The sequence below is a fragment of the Balaenoptera ricei genome, chromosome 9 (genome assembly GCF_028023285.1).
Source record: "Balaenoptera ricei isolate mBalRic1 chromosome 9, mBalRic1.hap2, whole genome shotgun sequence".
Classification (NCBI taxonomy): domain Eukaryota; kingdom Metazoa; phylum Chordata; class Mammalia; order Artiodactyla; family Balaenopteridae; genus Balaenoptera; species Balaenoptera ricei.
The window spans coordinates 107,673,636-107,697,594 of record NC_082647.1 but is presented as its reverse complement, the minus strand read 5'-3'; the positions used below and the strand labels follow the sequence as shown (position 1 = coordinate 107,697,594).

Here is a 23,959-nt window from a genome sequence, read left to right as displayed (position 1 = left end):
GTCTTCGGTTCATGCGAGGGCTTTCTCTAGTTGAGGCAAGTGGGGGCCACTCTTCATCGCGGTGCAGGGACCGCTCTTCATCGCGGTGCGCGGGCCTTTCACTATCGCGGCCCCTCCCGTCGCGGGGCACAGACTCCAGACGCGCAGGCTCAGTAGTTGTGGCTCACGGGCCCAGCTGCTCCGTGGCATGTGGGATCTTCCCAGACCAGGGCTCGAACCCGTGTCCCCTGCATTAGCAGGCAGATTCTCAACCACTGCGCCACCAGGGAAGCCCCCTGGGAGGTTTTTTGACTACCAACTCAATGTCATTACTTGTTATAGATTCATTCAGATTTTTTCTTTCTTCATTATTGAGTTATAGTTGATAGTGTGTTTCCAGGAAATTATTTTTTTTCATTTAGGTTGTCCAGTTGGTTGGTGTACACCTGTTATAATGTTCTCTTAAAATTATTTTTGTTTCTGTAAAATCAGTAGTAATGCCCTCACATTTATTTCTGATTTTAGTAATTTGAGTCGTCCCTCCTTTTTTCTTAGTGAGTTGAGTGAAAGATTTGTTAATTTTGCTGATATTTTTGAAGAATCAGCTTTTTACTTCATTGATTTTTCTCTATTGTTTATCCTCTAGTCTATTTTTTCTCTGCTCTAAACTTTAATGTTTCCTTCACTTTGCTAGCTTTCAGTTTGGTTTGCCTTCATTTTGTTGTTGTTGCTGTTGTTCCTTAAGATGTAGAGTTAGGTTATTAATTTGAGATCTTTCTTCGTCTTTAACGTAGATGTTTACAGGTATAAAATTCTCTCTTAGCCTTGACTTTGCTGCATCACATAAGCTTTGATATATTGTGTTTTTATTTTTAACAAGGTATTTCATAATTTCCCTTATGATTTATTCTTTAATACATTGGATTTTTAAGTGGGTTAATTTCCACATATTTGTGAATTTTCCGGTTTTCCTTCTTCTTTGGTATCTAGTGTCATTCCACTGTGATCAGAAAAGTAACTTTGTAGTATCTTTAAAGATCTTTAAAGATGATTTAAGTCTCTTAAAATTTATTAAGACTTGTTTTGTGGCCTAACGTATGGTCTTTTCCAAACAATGTACCATGTGCACTTGAGAAGAATGTGTACTCCACTGTTATTGAGTGGAGTGTTCTGTATTTGTCTGTGTGGACTGCCATATCAGTAAACAAAGTACGTTGCAGCCACCAAGCCATCAGCCCCTGCCGCTGACCCAGACTGTGTACCCTGAGGAAATTCAGAATCATTAAAAACAGGATACTGGCCTTAGATAGTTAAGGTGCATGTCAAAGGAATGATTTCAATGAGTCCATAGTTTTGCATCTTGCCATACATAGAAAAGTGCTAAATTCATTAACTTGAGATGTCTGGATTTTCTTTAATTAACAGTAATCTTTTGATGTTCCAACTACCTGGTTTTTGTTGCAAAACTTCTATGTATCCTGGCTCCTCCCTTACCCTCTCAGAGCAGCCCCTCAGAGCCATCTGAGAGGCTGTCTTCTGGGCTTAAGTCCTCAGAAAGTCCTAATAAAACATAATTGTCAGCTTTTAGGTTGTGCATTTTTTTCAGTTGACATCTGTTCAGTACAATTGACTTGTAGTACTGTTTAGGTTCTCTATTTTCTTATTGATCTTTTGTCTGGTTCTCCTATCTACTATTGAAAATGATTATTGAAGTATTCAACTGTTTTTGTGGAATGATTTTTCCCTTCAATTCTGTGAATGTTTGCTTCATTATATTTTGGGGCTCTTTTTGGTACATACATGTTTATAACTGTCTTGTTGAATTAACTTTTGTTTAATATATAATGTCTTTCTTTATCTCTTGTAACTTTTTAAACTGAAGTCTATTTTGTCTGAATTAGTATAGCCTACCCAGCTTTCTTTTGGTTAATATTTACAGGGAATATGTTTCCATCCTTTCACTTTCAATCTTCTGTCTTTAGAGCTAAAGTGAGTCTCTTATAGACTGTATATATTTGGATCATTTTTCTAATCCATTCTGCCTATCTCTGCCTTTTGATCAGACAGTTTAATCTATTTACATTTAAAGTAACTACACTTGAGGAACTTACTACTGTCACTTTGCTACTTAATAAAAAAGTCTTACAGTATTTGTCTCTATTACTGCCTTCTTTTGTGTTCAGCTGATTTTTTTTGTAATGACATGTTTTACTCTACTACTCCTATACATTTCTGTTTCCCCTTCATGTTATTAATGTCACAAATTATACCTTTATACGTTGTGTGTCCAATAATATAGATTTATAATTTATAAGTATTTTAATGCATTTGTCCTTTAGGTCCTGTTGGAAATAAAAAAGTGGAGTTGCTACCAAAATTAAAGTAATGCTGCCTTTTATATTGCCCATGTATTTCTTTGTCAGATCTTTCCATCTTCATACTGCTGTGAGTTACTGTCTAGCATCCTTTCCTTTCAACCTGAAGGACGACCTTTACCATTTCTCACAGGTCAGGTAGTATACAAATAAGGTCTGCTCTGCTCCCTCCAGTTCAAGGTGACAGGAAGGTGGGGACTGGGAAACAGGATGCTACCTTCTCAAGAACAAGACCACTGCCACACTGGGGAAGGAGTGGGGCGATGGCAAGTGAAAATGCCACTAAACTTTGCTGTCATATTTAGGATGGCTTTTTCTTGCTTGAATGTTTGTTTGGTTGCTGTAAACCTTTAACTTTTTTAAAGCCCCTACAAAATTAGTTCAGACAGCTTCTGGTTGTTTTCTTCATGTTTCCGTGAGAAAAGGTGAGCTTGGAACTTCCTAGTCTGCCATTTTGCCAAAATACTGTTTTTTAACCTATCAAATTTGCAGTGATAAAGAAACTGTGAAATTTATTGAGACTTTTGGCAAACTGGCACTATCATCAGTGTTGGTGACTGTGCTGGGACAGCAGTCTCTATGTGTGTGTATATATATGTGTGTGTATATGTATACATGTATGTATATATGTAAGTATATGTATATATGTGTATTAGTATATATGTGTGTATGTGTTTGTGTATGTGTGTATAAGTACACAAACACATACATAGATTATATATGTATCTGAAAAGACTTAAAATACTAGTATCATCTGACTCCTGGGAACTTAGCTTAAGGAAATACTCATGGATGTATATGGGGAGTTTTGGCTATAAGAATATTTACTGTCCACATTCTTTATAATAATGAAATACTGGCAGCAAAATTTTGTCTAGTAATAGGGGTTGGTTAAAACATATGATGGTCCACCATGCAGTGAAATGCTACATACCTAGTAAAACTCATATTGAGGAAGAATAATTTCATTGAACTAACACTATTCATTACTTCAAAACATGTTTTAAAACCAGCAGCTTATTTTTAAAAAGTATCTGACCTCCCCCACTACAATGGCAGTCATTACTGCCTTGAATCAGGCCATTTAGCAGTTGCCCACTCCCCAGACTCTTCCTTAACCCTGGTCCTCTTAGATTTGTACCTACTTTGGGTCTCACAAACCCCTGTGGCTTTACTTATCAGCTCACATTTACAGAGCATTACCTTCTGAAATCAAGGCAGCAATTCTGAGATTCCATTTTACTGAAGGAAAGAAGGATGTGATGGATTCGCGGGAGGTTAAGAGGCCATTTACCAGGCAATGTATTAATCACTCTACAAATATTAACTCATTCAGTCCTCATAGAGAGGAAGGGACCTATTATCCTCATTTTTCAACTGAGGAAACTACAGCCCTGGGAAGCTTCTATCCTGCCCGAGCTTCCAGAGCTGGTAATTGGTAAGAGTTCAAATTTCAACCCAGGTAGTCTGGCTCCAGAGCCAAGGCTTTCAGTCACAGCTTTACTGTCTCTTGTTCTTATTAGTAGTAAAAATAATAGAGTAATGATTATTAATAATATTTAATATAACAGAAATGTGATCAACAGTGGTTTTCATTATCCAGAGCTTTTTAAGTGTTTTTACTTACAAGAGCTCACTTATCTCTGAAAACTCATTTTGCCGAGACAGGAACTGAGGCTCAAGTCCCCATCGCTGATACTGTGAAACCCACCGCAGGAATTACAGACTTATTATTATTGGTAACTAATATAATGTAAAGGATAATAAAAAGTGCCTCCACGGTCCTTAGGGCTTCACAGTGTGACCTGACACACCTTTTACAATGGGTAACCGGCTCTGAGAGGCCAGCAATTCGGGCAAGGCAGCACACCAAGTAAGATATAGCAAAGTTATCGTTTTGCTTACTAATAATAACGCCTCGTCCTCCAGAGCTAAAGAAAAGGCTTTTCTTAAGGAAATCAAACTCATATCGCAGGGAGGTGGTGACTTCACCTGGGTCCTGCAGCTGCTTCGTGGCCCCGGGGCAGTTTCTCGGCTGGTGCGGCACCGAAGGCGCCTCCCGGCGAGTCCCGGCCTGCGGGCACCTGGGCACCTGGGCAGGTGGGCGGGTCCGGGCTGCGGGTCGCGGACCGCCCCCGTCCCCAGTGCCAGCCCCGTGCCGCCCGCGCCCCCAGCGCCCCCAGGCCGCTCCAGGCCGACCCCGGGCCCCCTCCCCGTGTCTCCACCGCCCCGCACGCTCGGAGCCGATACCCGGCCTCACCCTCCTCCGGCTCCGGGCCCACTCACACCCGTCTCCGGCTGACCCGGGGCCCTCCCCGCGCCCCCGCCGCCTGGAGCTGCCCGGGCGGGCGGCCGGCGGCCGGTGCGAGGCCCCTCCCCGGCGGAGTCGCTCAGCTCGGAGGAAGCGGAGGCGGCGGCAGCGCCGAGACCTCGCCGCGCTCATGGCGTCGCCCGGGTGAGTGCGGCGCTCGCGGCCGCGCCGGGGTGGGGGGGGCTGCGGGGTGGGGGCTGCGGGCCGCCGCTGGCGGCCTTCCCCGGCCTGCGGCCCCGGACCCCCGCCCTCCCGCCCGCCCGCCAGGCCCCGCGGCCCTCTCCCGCCGACCTCGGGCGGAGGCGGCCCGGGCAGGGGCGGGCTGGGGGCGCGGGCTGAGGATCTCGGCTCCGGGGGCGGGCTCCGGGGCCCGGGGCGCGGAGGCCGGCGGTGGGGGGGGGGGAGCGGGAGGGCGTGCGGGAGCGGCAGCCCCCCACCTCCCAGCGGCGCCCCCGGCCTGGAGCCGCGGCGCCCGGTGCGCGCCCGGCGTCTGCCGCCCTGCCTTCCGCATCTGTTTTCTCCGCTTGCTCGCGTTGGAGTTGATGCTGGGTTCTCACCGCCGTTGGGATGCAGCCTGGATGTCCCCGAACGTCCGGAGCAGGGGCCGGGGCAGACCCTGCCTCGGCCTGGTCCGGGCCTCCAGCTTGGGCTGGGCCGCGGGCCCGGGTACAGTGGCTGCCCCTATTCTGACATCACCTCCATTCCACTGCCTTGGTGTGAAAATGTTCTTTCTTTTAGGAAATGATGGTGACCCACAGAGTTTGTAATTTTTAAAAAAAAATTTTATTGCAAAATAAAACCTCAGCAATTCATTATGATTACTTTTTGTTTTGGTAATTTAGTCGTGAAAGCTGGGAATGACAAGAGTTAATCCGACAGCTACGCTTCACAGAGGAGGAAAATTAGTCTCAAGGTCATTGCTTTAGTTGGTAACCGGCTTCATTAGACTGCTGTCCACCATTCAGTGTGTCTCAGACCTAGTGGTTATGGTAGCAATTCGCTGTGCATCCTCGCACGTCACAGAGGGCTTTGACTGGCGCGTGGGGTGGGGTGGGGGGAATGGTGGGCTGAGAGGCAGAGAAGGTGGATATCAGGCCCCTTACAGGTGAGGGAAGTTCACTGGAGTGAATTGGCTCAGTGCAGTGGGCCTTGATGGAGCAAGCTGGGTTTTGACTCCAGCCAAGTCATGGGCATTTCCCATCTACCTACTGTCTTTCTGGGTTTGGGGAGGAGCAGTCAGAAGTACCCAGTACTTTGAGCTTGTCTGATTAGAATAAACATTTCATCCTTCAGAAGGCCAGGCTGTCACCCAGAGGTTCAAGGTCCTACTGGGTTCCTGGCCCTCGTGTCAGGAGAGGGTGAAGCAGGGCGCACCGGAGGCAGTAGTGGGTGCCTGAGCCTGTGTGGGTCTGCCGTGAAGCCTTTAAAAAGTGATGGTGCCTTGGGCATCCCAGCCCACTACATTAAGTCAGAGGCGGACTTAATGCTGGGCTGGTGTGCCCTTCTGTGAGCCAGTAGTCCCTAAACTGTGTCTCTGTGGAAGGTCATGTAAGTGCAGATTTGATATTTGCAGTCCCGACTATTTTTGAGGGATCTCTTGAGTCTGCAGTTGGTACTTATTTCTGAGGGGTACCCATTGCAAAGCTGAGGTCACAGCGTTTTTAGTATACTTTCTGTCATTTCATGGAAAGAACTATGTACTTATTATGGTATATACAAATTTGGGGACAGTCTACGTCTCCATATGTCTGCAGGCTTTGCTGGTAGACCAGAGTCTAGCCAGGGAGACCTGGTTTCCTAAGCTTCTTTGGCCTCTCCAAGTCAGCAGACATTCAGCCTACAAGACTAGGTGCTGCAGGAACAAGTCCAGAGATTCAGGGCAGGGACGGGAGGGGAGCCGTGATTTCTGCTGGGCTGTTCACGGAGGAGCCTCCAAATCTGGTGTTCTTTTCTAAGTGACAATTTCCGTAAGAGAGTTGGGAAGGAAAGAAGAAATTCTGACAGTTTTTGAGGAGCTTACCAATGTGCTAGGCCTTATGCAAAAGAAAAGGACAAGAATGAAGGCATCAAAGGAAAAGATATATTTGAGATGACTCACAGCCCAGTGTGTTTGGAATTAAGTAGAGACAAGGCCAGAGACGGAGGCAGGGCCAGACTACAGGACCTGGCCTCCTTTTGTGGGCTTGCTGCCCACTGTTCGCTGAAGGATATTTGTCATCAGGCTCTTGGGGAATCCATGTGACAGCAGTGTGGAAGAGGCGGAGGGGACAGGAGAGATGGAGCTCATCAGCCTGCTACCGTCTACCGTCTTCTGCGGGCCTCCACTCCTTACAGCCCCCATCTCTTCTTTACTCTGCCTGCTTCTTCATTGTTGGGGTTTCCTTGGGTTCCATAGTCCATCTCTGCTAATTCCTACCTAGCACACGTTCTCTGCATGATTACATCCATTTCTGCAGCTTTAAATGTCCAAATCAGAGGTTCTTAACCTGGGGTACACGATTCATGGGTGGGCTTCCAGGGTCCTGCATTCCCTGAAACAGTATGCGGCATTGGGGTCTGTGTGTAGTTTTCGGGGACCAAGGTCTATAGTCTTCATCATCTGCAACCTGTCTCGAAGGGGCCCCTAGCCATAGCAATTTTACAGTCTTCCATCCATACCCACCTAGAGGGATAGCAAACCTAGTTAACTGTGCAAAATATATATATATTTCAGATTGTTAATGGTAGATAATTTGAACAACAAAAAAAGTATAAAACAGAGAATAAAAATCAAGTGTAGTCTGACTTTCTGTAGACCACCACTTTAAACATTTTGGTGTCTTTTAAATTAGGCCATTATTTTTATCAGAGAGACATCCTTACAAATACAACTAGAGTCCACCCCGCTTCCCCCCAACCTCCCTGCCTATCTTAGTTAGGCAGGTATCCCGACAGACATTTTCTATCGCATTTACATGTTATATTCTTTGTTTTTCCCCCAAATTTAAAAATTTATTATTTTACGCATAACGTAAAATTTGCCACCTTAAACACTTATTTGCTCCTTTTTTACATAAATGGACTCATACTGTTCTGCAGCTTGCTTTATTCACCCAGCAGTATGCTTTGAAATGCTTTTCATGTGAGAACAAAGAACAGATCTACCTAAAACTTGACATTTATATAATATTCTGGGTCATGGTTATGTTATTTAGTTAAGAATGTTTTCAGTTTTCTTTGTAAGATAATGCTGCACAATTGGTGTCTCCCTCTGGACATGCACAGTGGTTTTCTGAAGTAGGTACAAAGAACTGTGGTCAGAGGGCCAGCCCATTTTTTTAGCTGATACTACCAAAGTATGCTTATAAATGATTGTACCACCTTCCCCTTCCACCACCACATTTTAAGGGCTCTCTCCACCTCCCAACATGTGATGACAAAAGACTTTAAAAGTTTTGCCTGTCTGGTGGAATTATTGAGTCAAGAAATAGGAAGCTAATGGCATCTTTATTCACCCCATGTTCAAAGATAGAAACTTCCTCCCTGACTCCTATATTCCTTCAGAAATAGTCAGTCCTAATTTCTTTGATCCGGTTGCTAACATCGAATTCTAACTATCCATATCCCGTAAGTAAACTCTTACCTTCAGGTTTTTGTTTCAGAAAATGTGGTCATCGTAGCACTTAAGTAGTCTCTGCACTGGGCCAGGAGTGATGTAATGAGACCTGTCCTGGAGTCAAAGTGTGGGAGGCAAGGAGCCCCACCAAGCACCTCACCTGCCCTCCTGGCCACTCCCTCAGGATTCATCTCCCTTGGAACTGAAAGCACTCCCATTAACATCCACTGGACATTTAAAAGTACGCCGGACTTAACTTCAACCTTTTGTCTTCCCTGTCCAGGAAGATTCTCTCCCAACACCAACATTTTGTGGGGAAGGAAAGGATCCTGGGCTTCCCCTTCTGGGAAGGGCTCAGCTTTCCCACTGAAGCCTCGCCTGGTCCAAATGGGCCACAAGAGCTCCAAGCTCTTCACAATGGGTGGAGGATGGGTCCTCTAGCCAGGCCAGGGGTGGGGAGGAAAAGGCCCACAGATCACATTGTGGGGAGGAGACACTGAGCAAGTCAGGCAAGGTATGTAACTGCTCCTGGGTGAGGTCCAACAGGAGCCCTTAGCCTCTGCTCAGGAGCTGCTGTGGCTTCCAGAGAACACACATGGCTTTGCCAGCAGGATGCAGACTTTGCTCTTCCCCAGTAGATCTGGGATTGCCCAGTGAGCCAGCAAGCACCCCAGTGTGTCCCCACTGGGGAAAACGAGAGAACTGGGAGGGGTGTTGTAGCTGAACCATCCCTGGCTCTGCAGGGCAGCTCACCGAAGCCCACTTACCTCCTTGTAGGTGGCAGATGTGCCAGTGCTTCATCAGATGGAGTGCCGTGTGGCGAACCCCTGCCCCAGCTCAAGGAGAGCCTCTTCTTATCCACAACCACGAGCCCCCGGCAGGGGCTCTCCAGTCCAGGGAATGTTCTTTTAAATTTAGATCCTGCCTGCTTCCAAAGAGTGTATTGTTAGGCCCTGTTCTAAGTGCTTTTGCTTATATTATGTTATTTAATCTTCACGACAACGCTATAGTAAGTCCTGTTATTATCTGTATTGTATGGATGAGGAAATTGAGGCCCACCTAAGCAGTTTAAGTTAAAACTTGATGCCAAATGACCCCATTATGGATAGTCGGTTTAAATTTGGTTACTGAGGCAGGACAAAAATGTTGGACACAGTACTTTGTTCTGATCACAAAGCACATGCAGTGTCTCTGCGGCACGCTCGGGATGAAACTGAAGTAAGGATGTATTCACTTGGTTTGTTGTATTCACTTCGTTTGTCTGTATTAGCAGAGTGGTTGTACTTTCAATTATGCTTTTATGAAATACGGCTGAATGTGGAATAACTTGGACGCGGCTCTTTCTTTTAAAGAAGAATTCCCTCCGGGAGGCTGTACGTTCTGAGCGAGACCACCTGCACGTAGTTCAGACGTGGTGGTTCTGTCCTAGATTCTCCGCGTTGTAACTTTTTATAAAATTGTAAGTTGCCTTACTTTTAAAAACAAGTAATATATGCATATGGTAAAAATTTCAAAAGGTATAAAAGGAACATAAATGTAATCTCAGGCACCTTGCCCCCTGTTCCTGTCTGAGAAGCTGGCATCCTCCTTAGAGAAGCATGCCCCCGGGAGGTAGGGCACAGTGTGGATTCGTGTCCTCCTCCTTGTTCTGTTTTAAACCCAGAATGCCTTTTGGAGATGTCTTTTTTTTTTTTTTAATTATTTATTTATTTATTTATTTTTATTTATTTTTGGCTGTGTTGGGTCTTCGTTTCTGTGCGAGGACTTTCTCTAGTTGGGGCGAGCGGGGGCCACTCTTAATCGCGGTGCACGGGCCTCTCACTGTCGCGGCCTCTCTTGTTGCGGAGCACAGGCTCCAGACGCGCAGGGTCAGTAGTTGTGGCTCACGGGCCCAGTTGCTCCGCGGCATGTGGGATCTTCCCAGACCAGGGCTTGAACCCGTGTCCCCTGCATTGGCAGGCAATTCTCAACCACTGCGCCACCAGGGAAGCCGGGAGATGTCTTTTGTTACTTTGTTTCTGTTTAGATTCTTGGCTCCTTCTCATGGATTTGCAGATCTTTGTACATTGAGAAAACTAACTTTCATTGTTTGTGTTACAAATGCTTTTCCTTTGTTATTTACCTTTTGACTGTAGGAAGCCTTCCCTGCTCTGAGATTTTTTTTTAAGTCTTTCATATTTCTTTCAGTGCATTTTTGGTTTCATTTTCTAATTTAACTCTTAGATCCAGGTAGTTTTCATTTTGGTGAAAGGAGTAGTAGGGATTTACCTTTATTTTTTCCATGTTGTTGTAATTCAATAATCACCAGATACTTAGAGCTGCCTGGATCAGGGACAAAATTCCCACCTGTATTTGGGCCTGTTTCTGGGCTCTTCTTTTACTGAACTCTGTCTATTCATGAACCAGTGCTACAGCCTTAACTTACTGTGGCTTGTACTATGTTTTACTGTCTCGCAGGTTTTGTCCGCCTTCATTACTGTTCTTTTTCAGAATTTTCCTGATTATTATTGCACAAATATTTCTGAATAGAATCAGCTCCTCTGTTTTCAAACCTAAATTCACTTATTGGTTAATTTAGGGAGAATTGACTTTAAAATGATAGTGAGCCTTTCTTTCCCCAAAGGATATGGCTTTTCATTTGTCCAAGTCTTTTACATTCTTTAGTATTTAGAAATTCTTTTCATACAGATGTTGCACATTTATATGTGTATTCTTAAATTTTTTCTTGTCGTTACTCTAAATGGGAGTCTTCCTTTCACATCGCTAAACTTGTTTGTATATAAGAAGGCAATTGGGTTTTTTAAAAAAATGTTTTGTATGTCCCCAGCTTACTGAATTCTCTCATTGCTCACAGCAGTTTTCCAGTTGATCTCTTAGTTTTTCCGCATCATCGTTTCTTTCTGTTATCATGGATAAATAGCAAGGTGCTTCTGCCTTTGTCGTGGGCAGGCTGTGTGTCTGTAGGAAGGGAGCCAGCAGTGGTCTTGTGGATACATTGTGGAGTGCTGCCTTCCCTAAGCGGTCGCAGCCCTCTGCGGCCCCCGTGTTGCTCAGCATCTCCACGGAGGTCCTGCACGCGTCTTGGGCCAGAACATGAGCGCTAGCTTGCTCATGGTCCCGTCACGCTCATCCACAGCCTTCCCACTCGAGACAGTAGCAGCTGTACTGAACCTGAACATTTGGAGGTTTCCTGGACTCTGTCTTTCTCACACACTCTGTCCAGTCCTTCGCAGAGACTTTCAGAGCCCAGCCCTGTGTTGTCGCCTCTGGTGCTGCCACCCAGGTCTGATCTTTGTCATCTCTAATCTGTTCTCACCATCAAACAGGCATGTCGACTTGCACTCAGCCCATCCTCCGGAATAAAAGCCAGAGTCTTTGCTATGGCCCAGAAAGTTCGGTCTTACCTGGCCTCTTCTACTGCCTTCCCCCTGCTCACTCCATACCAGCTGCACCGGCCTCCCACCGATCCCTGAGCCCCTTCGGGCCTGCGTGGCGCCTGGAACACGCTCCCCAGGGAGCCGCGTGGCTTATGCCCTCATCTCCTACCAAGCCTGCCCTTGCATGTCCCCTTCTCCAGGAGGCCCACCCTGACCTAGTTACAGCAGCCTGTGCCCCCATTCACCACATGCCCGGTACCCTGATCCTAGTCTACACTTTCTTTCTTTCTTCCAGAGCACTTAACACCTCCCAGTGTATCTTCTATTTAAAACTTTCAAAAATTGTTTCTTGTCAGTTTCCCCCACCTCACTGAACGTAAGCTAAGAGCAGAGACATTTATGTCCTTCGCCGATATATCCCAAACTCCTAGAAAAGTTCCTAGCAAGAAATAAATGTGTGGATAAATCCAAGAGAACACTGCCTTATATAAACTTGCTTCACACGTGTAAATCTCTCTGGGTCCCTATAGCCACCTGATTAGGTGTGCAGGACAGGGATGGCCAGCTTTGTTTTAAAGATTAACATACCTGTATTTTGTAGAGTTCATGTAATGAGTGTTCACAGTATCTCTCCAACCTAACCCTAGTATAAACTCCTGGAGGATTGGGGCAGCATTTTAGAGCTGTTTCCTCTTGTATGGTGAATCTACATGGCACGAACCTGGGACCAAGACCTGTTGCTCATTACACTGATTCTCTCCTTGCAACGCTCTTAGGTTGGGGTGTAGCAACGATTATTGCCCCAGGGTCCTGCTGGAGGGGCGTCAGCAGTAGGCAGGACACGTTTGACTGACATATGGGGGGGGGTGTCCTTTCCCAGTGTGCTGCCTCTCCTGCCTTCAGGAAATTCTAGGTGCATAAAAGCAGGACGGCAGTGGGTCCCTCTGCCACACTCCCTGCACGTGCCAGCACATTTCAGGGACTAAACTGCCAGGCTTCACGGTGCTTGTCTATTACCTACGTTATAATAACTGACGTCTACTTGTCCTCATGTGCTGTTTGATGGAACCTTTTCATGTATGTTTTCTCAGCCAGTCCCCACTGCTGCACAACGAGTTTTAAACTTTTCAAAGTGTGTGGTCACCTTGCAGAGGTGGGATGGCCCCTAGTTTTGGCTTCGATACTGTGGATGAATTGTGTTCCCTCCGAAACATATGTTGAAGTCCTACCCCTAGTACTTGTGAATGTGATCTTTTTTGGAAATAGGTTCTTTGCAGATGTGATTACTTAATTTGAGGTTGCACTGGGTTAGGGTGGGCCCGAATCTAGTGACTGGTGCCCTTACCAGAGGCAGAGAAGAGACACAGACATGGGACTTCCCCGGTAGTCCAGTGGTAAAGAATCTGCCTTCCAATGCAGGGGACGCGGGTTCAATCCCTGGTCAGGGAACTAAGATCCCACATCCCGCGGGGCAACTAAGCCCACGTGCCACAACTACTGAGCCCATGTGCCTCAACTAGAGAGCCCGTGTGCCGCAAACTACAGAGCCCACACGCTCTGAAGCCCGTGCGCCATAACTAGAGAGAAGCTCACGTGTCGCAACAAAGAGCCTGCACGCCACAACAAAAAGATCCCGCATGCTGCAGCGAAGATCCCGCATGCCACAACGAAGACCCAATGCAGCCAAAAAAATAAATAAATAAAAATACTAAAAAAAAGAGTGATATGTGGACACATACAGGGGAGAACCCATGTCAAGAGAGGCAGAAACTAATACAGCTGTCAAGAGCCACACATACTTTGTCTTCATTTGGTAGGGATGCTGTAACAAAGTACCACAAACTGGGAGGCTTGAAGGAAACAGAAATGTTTTTTTCACAGTTCTGGATGCCAGGTGTCTGAAACTCAGGTGCCAGCAGAGTTGGTTCCTTTTGGAGGCTCTGAGGGAGTCTGTCCCAAGCCTCTCTCCTACCCTTTCGTGGCTGCCAGCAATCCTCAGTGGTCCTTGGATTGTAGATGCATCATTCCAATCTCCACTTCCATCGTCACATGTTTTTCTCCCTGTGAATCTAAATTTTCCTCTTATAAGGATACCATTCATTGCATTAGGGGCTCACCCTACCCCTGTATGACATGATCTTAATTTAACTAATTAGATCTGCAAAGACCTTATTTCCAAATAAGGTCACATTCATAGTAGGGAGTTAGGACCTAAACATATGTTATGGGGAAACACAGTTCAACCCACCAAGAGGGTTTGAAAAAGTTTATTACTGATTTAGTGAGGCTTTCTGGGTAGAGCAACTGGCCTCAGGTTTTGTTTTGTTTTTTTGTTTTGTTTGGGGGGTTGTAATGGGGTGAGGGTCCCTAGCTAGTACCAAAGAAAGGAGCCCTCAGGCTCTCTTGTCTGCTGGCCCAGATGTGGGGCAGGTCAGGAAGTGGAAGATCTTGAAAGCTATTAGCATCAAACAGCAAAAATTGGGTCAAACTATTATCCAAAGTTATTAATAATATACTGTCAACTACATTATGGTAAGCAACTGCTCCATATTTAGTCTCCTTTTGTTAGATTTTCTATGCCGTCTTGTTTTATTGGCACCACCCAGTGAAGGAGCCAGGTTTGTTGCTAGGAATTAGCCCTGCTCGCAAGGTTTGGACAGTTTATTCTTGGCCTTGAGGGGCACTGTCCAAGGAGTGCCCAACTCTGCGGTGGTAGCAGGCATCTCCCTTTCAGAGGTGGGTCTCCTGAATCAGAATGTCCAGGTATAAATAGAAAAGCTCCTCAGGTAATTCTGTTGTGCAATGGAAAAAGAGAATGAAGGACACAGAAAGTGTGCCTTGCCCTGTCTCCTAGGACTGACAGCCAGTGAGGCGGGTGGCCTAGAGTTGTCAGGGTCTTGACTCTGCCTGCCAGACTTGAAGGGAGCCCTGTGCACAAAGCAGGATGTCTGCTTCCTAACTTCGTGAGAAAGAACTGTTAGACACACTTGGCCCTCAGGGTGGCATTCAGATCACTTCTTGCCCTGGAGAGAAGTCTGTGTGGGGAGGTGCCCCCAGAAGGGAAGTTGAGCCGTGATGCCACAGCACCAGGGCTCCAGGCCTGGGCAGCATGGAGACCAGGAGCCCATGCCCGGGCCGGACCTCTGTGCTGGTGGCCCCCAGGCAGGGCCTGAGCTGGGTTCCACTTTTGGCTCTATGCCCCGGGGTCTTGAAAGGACCAACATGGGCCTCAGGAGAAGACCAAAATCTAAATAGCCCTTAATGAGGAAGTAACACGGGACGCAGAGAATGTAGTCCTATATATCCATTAATGCAATGAGCTACAGCAACATGAATAGGTCAGAAGTAGGAGGCGGGGGTGGGGGAGGATTGGTTAACATATTGAGTAATTGTTCAAAAGAGCAAAGGCATTTTCTTGGTACTTTTCTGTATATTTGTCTTATTTTTGGAATCAGAAAAAGACATTAGCAATTTTCAAAAACTGCTTTGTAGAAGGCCGCTTTGCTCACGTCTGGGGCCACTGGAAGCACTGCTTGTTTTCACTCCCTTGGTCTTGTCTGCCTGTGGAGGCAAGAGCAGGCTTGGCAAGACTTGGAGTTGGCAGATGGGCTGTTTTTTATGGTTTTTGTAATTACCAGCTGTAATTATAAGTTACCTAAAACCTATCTGAGCCTTACAAATAACGAGCCAAAAGGGAACCAGAAGATTCATGTTCGGGTTCTGGCCCTGTGCTTCCTAGCTTGGTGATGTTGGGCCGCTTAGGCTGTCATAACAAAGGACCACAGACTGGGTAACTTAACATTTGTTTCTTGCAGTTCTGGAGGTCAGGAGTCCCAGGTCACGGTGCAGGCAGATTCAGTTTCTCCTGAGGTGTCTCTCCCTGGCTTGTAGATGGCCACTGTGTCCTCACCTGGCCTTTTTCTGTGCACCTGCAGAGAGAGAGCAAGCTCTTGGGGGTCTCCTCCTCTCATAGGACAATAATCGCATCAGATCAGGGCCTTACCTTTGTGACCTCATTCAACCTTAATTACTCCCCTAAAGGCCATATATCCAAAAGGGTTTCAACATCGGAATTTGAGGGGACACAATTCAGGCCATACAGGTATTGAAGCAGAGTTGTAAATTAAAAAGCATTGCACAAAGGTGAGATTCTATTGCTGTTCTCTCTTGCAAGACTTGGCTCTGCTTCCAGTTTACAACACAGAGACTCAATTAGGTGTGAACTTCGTTGGCAAGAATCAAGAACAGATTTATATGTATATTTTCAGAAGATAGCACAAAGTCAGGGTTGTCCCTGTGATAATTTCACTCTTGTTTTCTACTTTCTTGCATGGAAAATATAGGGTTGGAGTTAAGCTCCTCTCCTGGGAAATCCTGGCGAGTGTGTCCTGAGAGCCTGTGTGCAGTGGGAAGAGGCCAGGCAACGCCCTGGGTGTAACTACCTGTCCTCTGCCCTTGTCCTACCTGGGTCTCAGCACAGGGCTCCGTGCCACCACCAGGCCGGGCCTGCTTCTTCCCCTCTGGGAAACTTTTTTTTTTTTTTTTTTTAAATGGGAATTATTTATTTATTTATTTATGGCTGTGTTGGGTCTTCGTTGCTGTGCGAGGGCTTTCTCTAGTTGTGGCAAGCGGGGGCCACTCTTCATCGCGGTGCGCGGGCCTCTCACTATCGCGGCCTCTCTCGTTGCGGAGCACAGGCTCCAGACGCACAGGCTCAGTAGTTGTGGCTCACGGGCCCAGTTGCTCCTCCGCGGCATGTGGGATCTTCCCAGACCAGGGCTCGAACCCGTGTCCCCTGCATTGGCAGGCGGATTCTCAACCACTGCGCCACCAGGGAAGCCCCTGGGAAACTATTTTTAACCAGTCATGTTTTCTTTTTTTAAGGTTACCTTTTTTTCTTATTACTAAAGCAATATATGTTCTTTGCAGAAAAGTGAAGAGAAGACAATGAAAAGTCCCATTTTTATCAGCATCAGGGTCAGATTAAGTCAGAGAGTTGCCTAGTACTCTGCACTGATAAAGTGGCTAAAACAGCCACGAACACAGTGACCACTGAGGTTACTGGAACTCCCTTCAGAGAGGGCTGAGGATGAGACCTTCAGGGAACATGCTGGAATAACAACCAAGCGTCCTGAAATCCTTCTTTCCTCTAGGAGGGTGGATTTGATTAACACAAAACAGTTCTTTTGCTGATGAATTAAATGGAACTGGATTGCTTGTCTCTGAGGGGGCCTGCCACAAACTAGAGTTTAAACCTGTACACTCTTGGAAGAATATTGGTTTGAAGGGGTGCCAGATTACCAAGTTTTCTTGGGGCACACACATATCTGATTCTCGCCCTGACCCTGACTAACAGCATTACTTTAATAGCTCATTTAGTTTTATTAAATCAATACATGCCTCTTCTATTTAAAAAATTCAAATAAGACAAAATAAATGTATATCATATTACCCAGAAATAACTAACCACTATTAATTTTAAAACATTTTATTTGGAAATAATTTCTAGTTAGAGATAAATTACAAAATTAAAAAGACCCCTTATACAGAGTCTCCTATTCTTAACATTTTAGCTCATTGACCATTCTCATTGACCATTCTTTCTCTCTTGCTGTCTCTCTCTATGCGTATGCATGTGTATACACACACACACATAAATACACACGTATATAATTTTTTTCTTAACCATTAGAGAGTAACTTGCATACATCACCACCCTTTATCCCTAAATCCTTCACTGTCTTATTTCCTAAGAATAGAGATATTCTCTCACATAACCACAGTACAGCTATCAACATCAGTAAACGTGACATTGATAGCACCTATATTTCAATTTAGTCAGTAGACCCCAAAATGTCTCCTTCTAGTTCAGGATCTAGTCTAGGGTTAGGTACTGCATTTTTTCTTGTCTCTTTAGCACCCTTAATCTGGAACATTTCCTCAATCTTTTTTTTTTCGTTGGTGACATTCATACTTTGAGATAATATTGTTCTTCCCCTCTAGCATAACATTTCATTTTGGGCTTGTCCTTATGATGAGATCAGGATTCTACATTCTCAGCCAGAATGCTGTATAGGTGATGATGTGTCCTTCCTCAGGGTACCACAGCTGGGGGCACACATAGCCATCTGTCCCCATGGTCACTGGCTTTGATTATCATTGCTAGGTTTTATTTTTCTCCTAGCACCTAATAAGCAACCTGTGAGGAAACATTTTGAGCCTGGGCAGGTATCTTGCTCCTTGTCAACATTTTCCTGCAAGAACTGGCGTTCACTGGTGTTGCTAGCTTGAACCATTCTTGATTAGGATGATTCTGAAAGTGATGCTGTGCTAGCTGCAGCATCCTTCACATGCTGTGATAAACAAGAGCCCTCATTCCCCCCCGTTTGTTTATCTATTTGTTCTCTATACGGGCTCATTAATACCTGTTTTTCAATGGTGTTAAATTAATTACTGTATTTAATTATATTCATGCCCAAATTGACTCACACTTGGTAGTGGGAGCCCCTTCAAGCTGGCTCCTGTGTCCTGTGACATGCCCCAGCATTTTCTTTTTTTGAGCACTTCCTAATTTTCTGAAATAAGATGCTCAGGCTCATCTTGTTCTTTTGCTGCTCCAGCCCTGGCATCTGTAATTTCTCCAACGAGACCTGGTATCTGTTAGTGTGGAGTGATATTAAAGGGTGCTTGGTATGCTCACTGGTACTATAGCGTCTTTGCTTCGTGGCCCTTTCAGTGGACAGAGCTAGGAAATGTACGCACGTTTACACAAATGGGTACACATGTATACAACGAGCATGCATATAGAAATCACGAGTACACACCAGTACCTCCAGTTCCAGTGTTCCTCTGTGAATTCTTTTTCTAACTTCCTCCATGCCTTATTTGTACACCCTTTCTTCAGCAGTGGAACCCTGACTTCTGATGAAATCAACACATTTACTCATTCCTATGATATACCCAAAATAGTTTATTCTTAAATAGACTATACTTATCAAGCCTACTTAAATTAATTCAGGATCATCCCTCCCTGCCCACACTATTAACTTTTGATGAACATCCTTCTAGATCTCCCTGTATACACCTATAGATAAACAGACATAGTTTTAATAGTAATCACACTGTACATACTCTTCTATAACCTGACTTTTCCCCCCACTAATGAACATATCATTAACATCATTCCATAACATATAATACAACATCTTTTTGTCCACAAAATGAGATCCATAGAATATTTTTTAATGATTGCAGAATAAGAGTGTACCATAATTCCTATTATTGTACTTTGATTTAAAAGGCATCCAGGGGGAAAAAAAAAAAAAGGCATCCAGGGGACTTCCCTGGTGGCGCAGTGGTTAAGAACCTGCCTGCCAATGCAGGGGACACGGGTTCGAGCCCTGGTCCGGGAAGACCTCACATGCCACGGAGCAGCTAAGCCCGTGTGCCACAACTCCTGAGCCTGAGCTCTAGAGCCCGCGAGCCACAACTACTGAGCCCACGTGCTACAATTATTGAAGCCCGCGTGCCTAGAGCCCATGCTTCTCAACAGGAGAAGCCACCGCAATGAGAAGCCCGCGCACCGCAACGAAGAGTAGCCCCCGCTCGCTGCAACTGGAGAAAGCCCGTGCACAGCAATGAAGACCCAACACGGCCAAAAAAAGAAAAAAAAAGCATCCAGTTTTTCACTATTATATATAAAGTTGGCATCAACATATTTGTAACTAAATTTTAATTATTTCCTTAGGGTAGAAGTGGAATTACTGGTCAAAGGATATGTATAGTTTTAGGTTTTTCTGAATGGCTGTTTGCTCTGTCTCACAGTTTTTGAGAGTGCTGGTTTTTCTAGACCAGTGTGGGCACTTTTAAAAGCAGAGATGCCCAGGCCTGGCTTTGAGATGCTAGTTTCGAGTATCTGGAGTGTAACCAGGGTTTGTAGTTTCTAAAGGCTCCTCAGGAGATTTTGATGTGCAGCCAATTTAATAGATGAAAGTGGTGTTTCATTAATTTAATTATAATTTTCTTCTGAAATTGTTTCAGACACTCAGATTTGGGAGAAGTGGCCCCAGAAATAAAAGCATCTGACAGACGAACAGCTGTGGCCATTGCAGGTAAAGTTGGGCTTGTGTCCACTCGGAAGCAGATCTGTTTCTTCTGGCCCATTGGGATTCTGGATTCCAGCACCACCCTGGGCTGTGGATCACGGACCTCAAAAATAAATAAGCATAAGGTTTTTATTTTCCCTTTTACAAGAAGACCCATTTAAGGGTCTGTTAAGCTTCCCTCATATATTCAAAATAGGATTCACTTTGAAAAAGGTATTTACCACACAGTTTTACCGGGAACACATCACTCCAATTTCAGCACGTTGCTGTTCCTGCCATTCTGAGCTGTGTTGAGGGCAACTGTCTAGTTTCTAAGCTGGGCACACCTGAGAGTGAACAGTGTGTTTTGTTGGGACAAGAGGTATGAAGTGGGACTGTCCCTAGGAGACTGGGGCTTGGAGTCTTCCTAATCATGGTCCTTATGAGCTGGTTCTTCTTTCTCTGGGGATTTGTGGGGGTGGGGCTGTAGCTGCCCCTCGTGACTTCAGCTTTAAGGTGTGGTGGCCACACTCTAGACATCTTAATTTCTCTTAATAACTCATTTTGGATCTATCTTTCATTAATTTGGTGCTTCTCAAAATGAATGTGTTCTATTGGATATTAATAGCGTTATGCAAAAATAACCCCACAAAAATACTCAAATACGTTTGGGTTAATCCAATTTTATTTTATTCATTCAAACAAATATTTATTGACTATTTACCATGTGCTGGCCTTGTTGTAGGGATTGTGAATATAGGAAACAATAGTGAATGCAATGGCCAAAAGTCCTAGTCTTCATGGAACTTAAATTCTAGAAGGTTGGCACTATGGGAGTTCATGGCCAGTTGGTCAAGGCTCATAGCAAAGCTGGGATCAAGCAGTAATTGCCCAAAGCCCTTCAGTGTCTCAAGATCTTGAGTTGTGCTACTCAATACACTAGCCACTAGGCACACACTTTAAAATTAAACAAAATTAAAAATTCACTTCCTCATTCACACTAGCCATATTTCAAGTACTCTGTAGCCATACAGCGAGTGGCTGCATGTTTAACAGTGCAGAAATAGAACATTTGCTCCATCACAAGACGTTCTATTAGAGGGCATTGGTATAGAAAACCAGGAAAGAAAATTTGAGAGTGGGCTGAGGAAAAGAAACGACCTTACTGGCCTACTGTGAGCTAGGTTGCCCTATTACAACAGCCTCATAAAATAGTTATTATTGGTCCTTTGTTTCATTTGAGGAAACTGAGGCTCAGAGACCTTCTGGTCCTTCCCCCAAATTCTATCTTTGTGTGTCTCTCCAGTGAATAAGCCTTGTGTAATTATTTTAAAAAAATTTCTCCCTGAGGTATGTGAATTCCTCTTCAGTACATATTTTATTTTTAAGACTTAAAGTAAGCTCTTCAACCTATAAGATTAAAAAAAAGTTGTATTGAAGTATAATATACCTATGGAAAAGTGCCCATATTGTAAGTGCATGGCTTGATAAAGTTTCACAAACATGAACTGACCTGTGTTAACCAGCATCCAGGAGAAGAAGCCAAACAAAACATCACCTAAGAAGTCCACCTTCTAATCACTTCCTACCTGGCCTCTGCCAGGGGTAACCACTCTCCAGACTTCCAAAAGCATAGATGTAGGGTTAGTTTTGCCTAGTTTGTGCTTTATATGATCATCCTATAGAATGTATTTGCCTTATCTCAAGTCTGAGGACTCTAATTACTTCATAACTCATTCTTTAAAAAATTTATTTTAAATCATTAAAGAGAATTCTGGAAGATGGCACAGCAGGAAGCACCAGGAATCCTTCTCCCCACCTGGACAACAGTTGTGCTGGCAGAATCTGTCTGATGTAATTATTCTGGAACTCTAGAGTCTGTTGAAGGCTTGCAGCTTCCAGGGGAAGAATTAGAGGGTAAATTGCAGTTAATTTTGGTCAGTTTCAGCTCTTAAAACAGTAGCAGCTACCCATCTCCCACTCCCAGCCAAGTGGCAGGCAGCTGCGCACATGATCTTAGAGCAACCTGACACAGCTTGTGGGAATGAAGGGTGGGCAAAAAACCCCTGCCCTCCAAATATCAAGTATCTATGCTCTAATTGCTGATTGCTGCTTCTGATCACAGAAGTGAAGACAAAGAGGGGGGCAGCAATTGTCACACCTCCAAACATTGTTGCAAGCCCCTCCCCCTCCAGCTGAAGTGATTTACAGGGGAATTAAAAGGACAACACCTTCTCTGCATCATTTTTTGCTTATTTCTCTTTCGTAAGCCACACATTAAAGACTAGAACATTCAAAAACAACTGCATAGGGGCTTCCCTAGTGGTGCAGTGGTTAAGAATCTGCCTGCCAATGCAGGGGACACAGGTTCAATCCCTGGTCCGGGAAGATCCCACATGCCGTGGAGCAGCTAAGCCTGTGCACCACAACTACTGAGCCTGCGCTCTAGAGCCCGCGAGCCACAACTACTGAGCCTGCGTGCCACAGCTACTGAAGCCCACGCTCCTAGAGCCCACGCTCCACAACAAGAGAAGCCACTGCAATGAGAAGCCCGCTCACCACAATGAAGAGTAGCCCCTGCTCGCCACAACTAGAGAAAGCCCACGCACAGCAATGAAGACACAACACAGCCAAAAATAAAAATAAATAACTAAAGAAAAAAAACAAACCCCCCCCCCCAAGAAACAACTGCATATATGGGGAAAATTAGAAAGTGATTGTGCATTCCCAGGAAAATGCTCAGAAAAGACCAGAGAGGACCTTAAGTTTACACCTTAGGCTGATCCTCAGCACAGAGACAGCCAACAACAATCAAAACCAAAAAACAAACAAAAAATAACAATAGCAAACCCTGGGTAAGGTGGAAGAATCTGATTTCCAGAGTTACCACATTATTACATTCAGAGGTGTTCAACAAAAACATCATAAAGCATACAAACAAACAGGAAAGTATGGCCCATTCAAAGGAAAAAAATCTATCAACAAAATCTGTCCCTGAAAAGACTGTGTCAGATATATTAGACAAAGGCTTTAAAACAACAATCCTAAAGATGCTGAAAGAACTAAAGGAAGATATGGAGAAAGTCAAGAGAATGGTGAGTGAACAAAATGGGAATATCAATAAAGAGATAGAAAACCTAAAAATAAACCAAAACAAAATTCTGGAGCTGAAGAGTACAATAACTGAAATGAAAAATTCACTAGCAGGATTCAAAGGCAGACTTGGCAGGCAGAAGAATGAATCAGTGAACTTGAAGATAGGACAATGGAAATGATCAAGGCTGAGGAACAGAAAGAGAAAAGATTGAAGAAAAGCACACAGAGCCTACTGGACATCATCAGAAGGACCAAGATACTCATGTGGGAGTCCCAGAAGGAGAAAAGAAAGAGGCAGAGAGAATATTTGAAGAAATAATGGCTGAAAACTTCCTGAATCTAAAGAAAGACATACATGTAATCATCCAGGAAGCTCAATGAACTCCAAGTAAGATGAATTCAAAGAGACCTACACCAAGACACATTATAATTAAATTTTTAAAAGAAAAAGAAAAAGAAGATATCTTGAAAGCAGCAAGTGAGAAGCAAATCATTACACACAAGTGATCTTCAAAGAGATTATCTGCGATTTCTCATTAGAAACTTTGGAGGCCAGAAGATAGTAGGCAGATATATTCAAAGTGCTTTAAAAAAAACCCTGTCAACCAAGATTCATGTATCCAGCAAAACTGTCCTTCAAAAATGAGGGAGAGGGACTTCCCTGGTAGCGCAGTGGTTAAGAATCTGCCTACCAATGCCAAAAATAAATAAATAAATCAAAGAAGAAAAATGAGGGAGAAATCAAGACATTCCCAGATGAACAAAAGCTGAGGGAGTTTGTGACCACTAGACTGGCCCTGGAAGAAGTGCTCAAGGGTGTGCTGCAAAGACAAACATTAGACTGTAACCCTAAGCTGTACAGAGAAATAAAGATCTCAGTAAAGGCAAATACATGGGCAATTATAATAGCTAGTATTATTGTAACAATGGTTTGTAGCTGCATTTTTTGTTTTCTAAATGATTTAAGAGACCAATATATTTAAATTAAAAAATCAATGTAATAGCTAGCATTACTGTTGGTTTATAACTCCAAATCCTGTTCTGTATGTAATTTAGGAGACTAATGCATTTAAAGAGCTATTAGTTTATGTTTGGGGGCACGCATTATATAAAGATGTAATTTTGTGACATCAAAAACCAAA

The 23,959-nt window shown here is 44.5% G+C and overlaps 1 protein-coding gene across 2 annotated transcripts in view; it reads left to right on the top strand.

The window, feature by feature from the left end:
* The window catches only part of URGCP (upregulator of cell proliferation), a 99,138-nt gene that overhangs the window by 62,284 nt on the left and 12,895 nt on the right, over positions 1-23,959 (top strand). The window contains exons 1-2 of one of the 2 annotated variants that reach the window (XM_059934304.1): positions 4,695-4,809; positions 19,678-19,748. In XM_059934304.1, the coding sequence (XP_059790287.1) occupies positions 4,796-4,809; positions 19,678-19,748 (85 nt within the window). In that variant the 5' untranslated portion in view covers positions 4,695-4,795. Of the gene's footprint in view, positions 1-4,694; positions 4,810-19,677; positions 19,749-23,959 lie in introns of those variants that run through there. The other variant, XM_059934305.1, reaches the window with a different exon arrangement.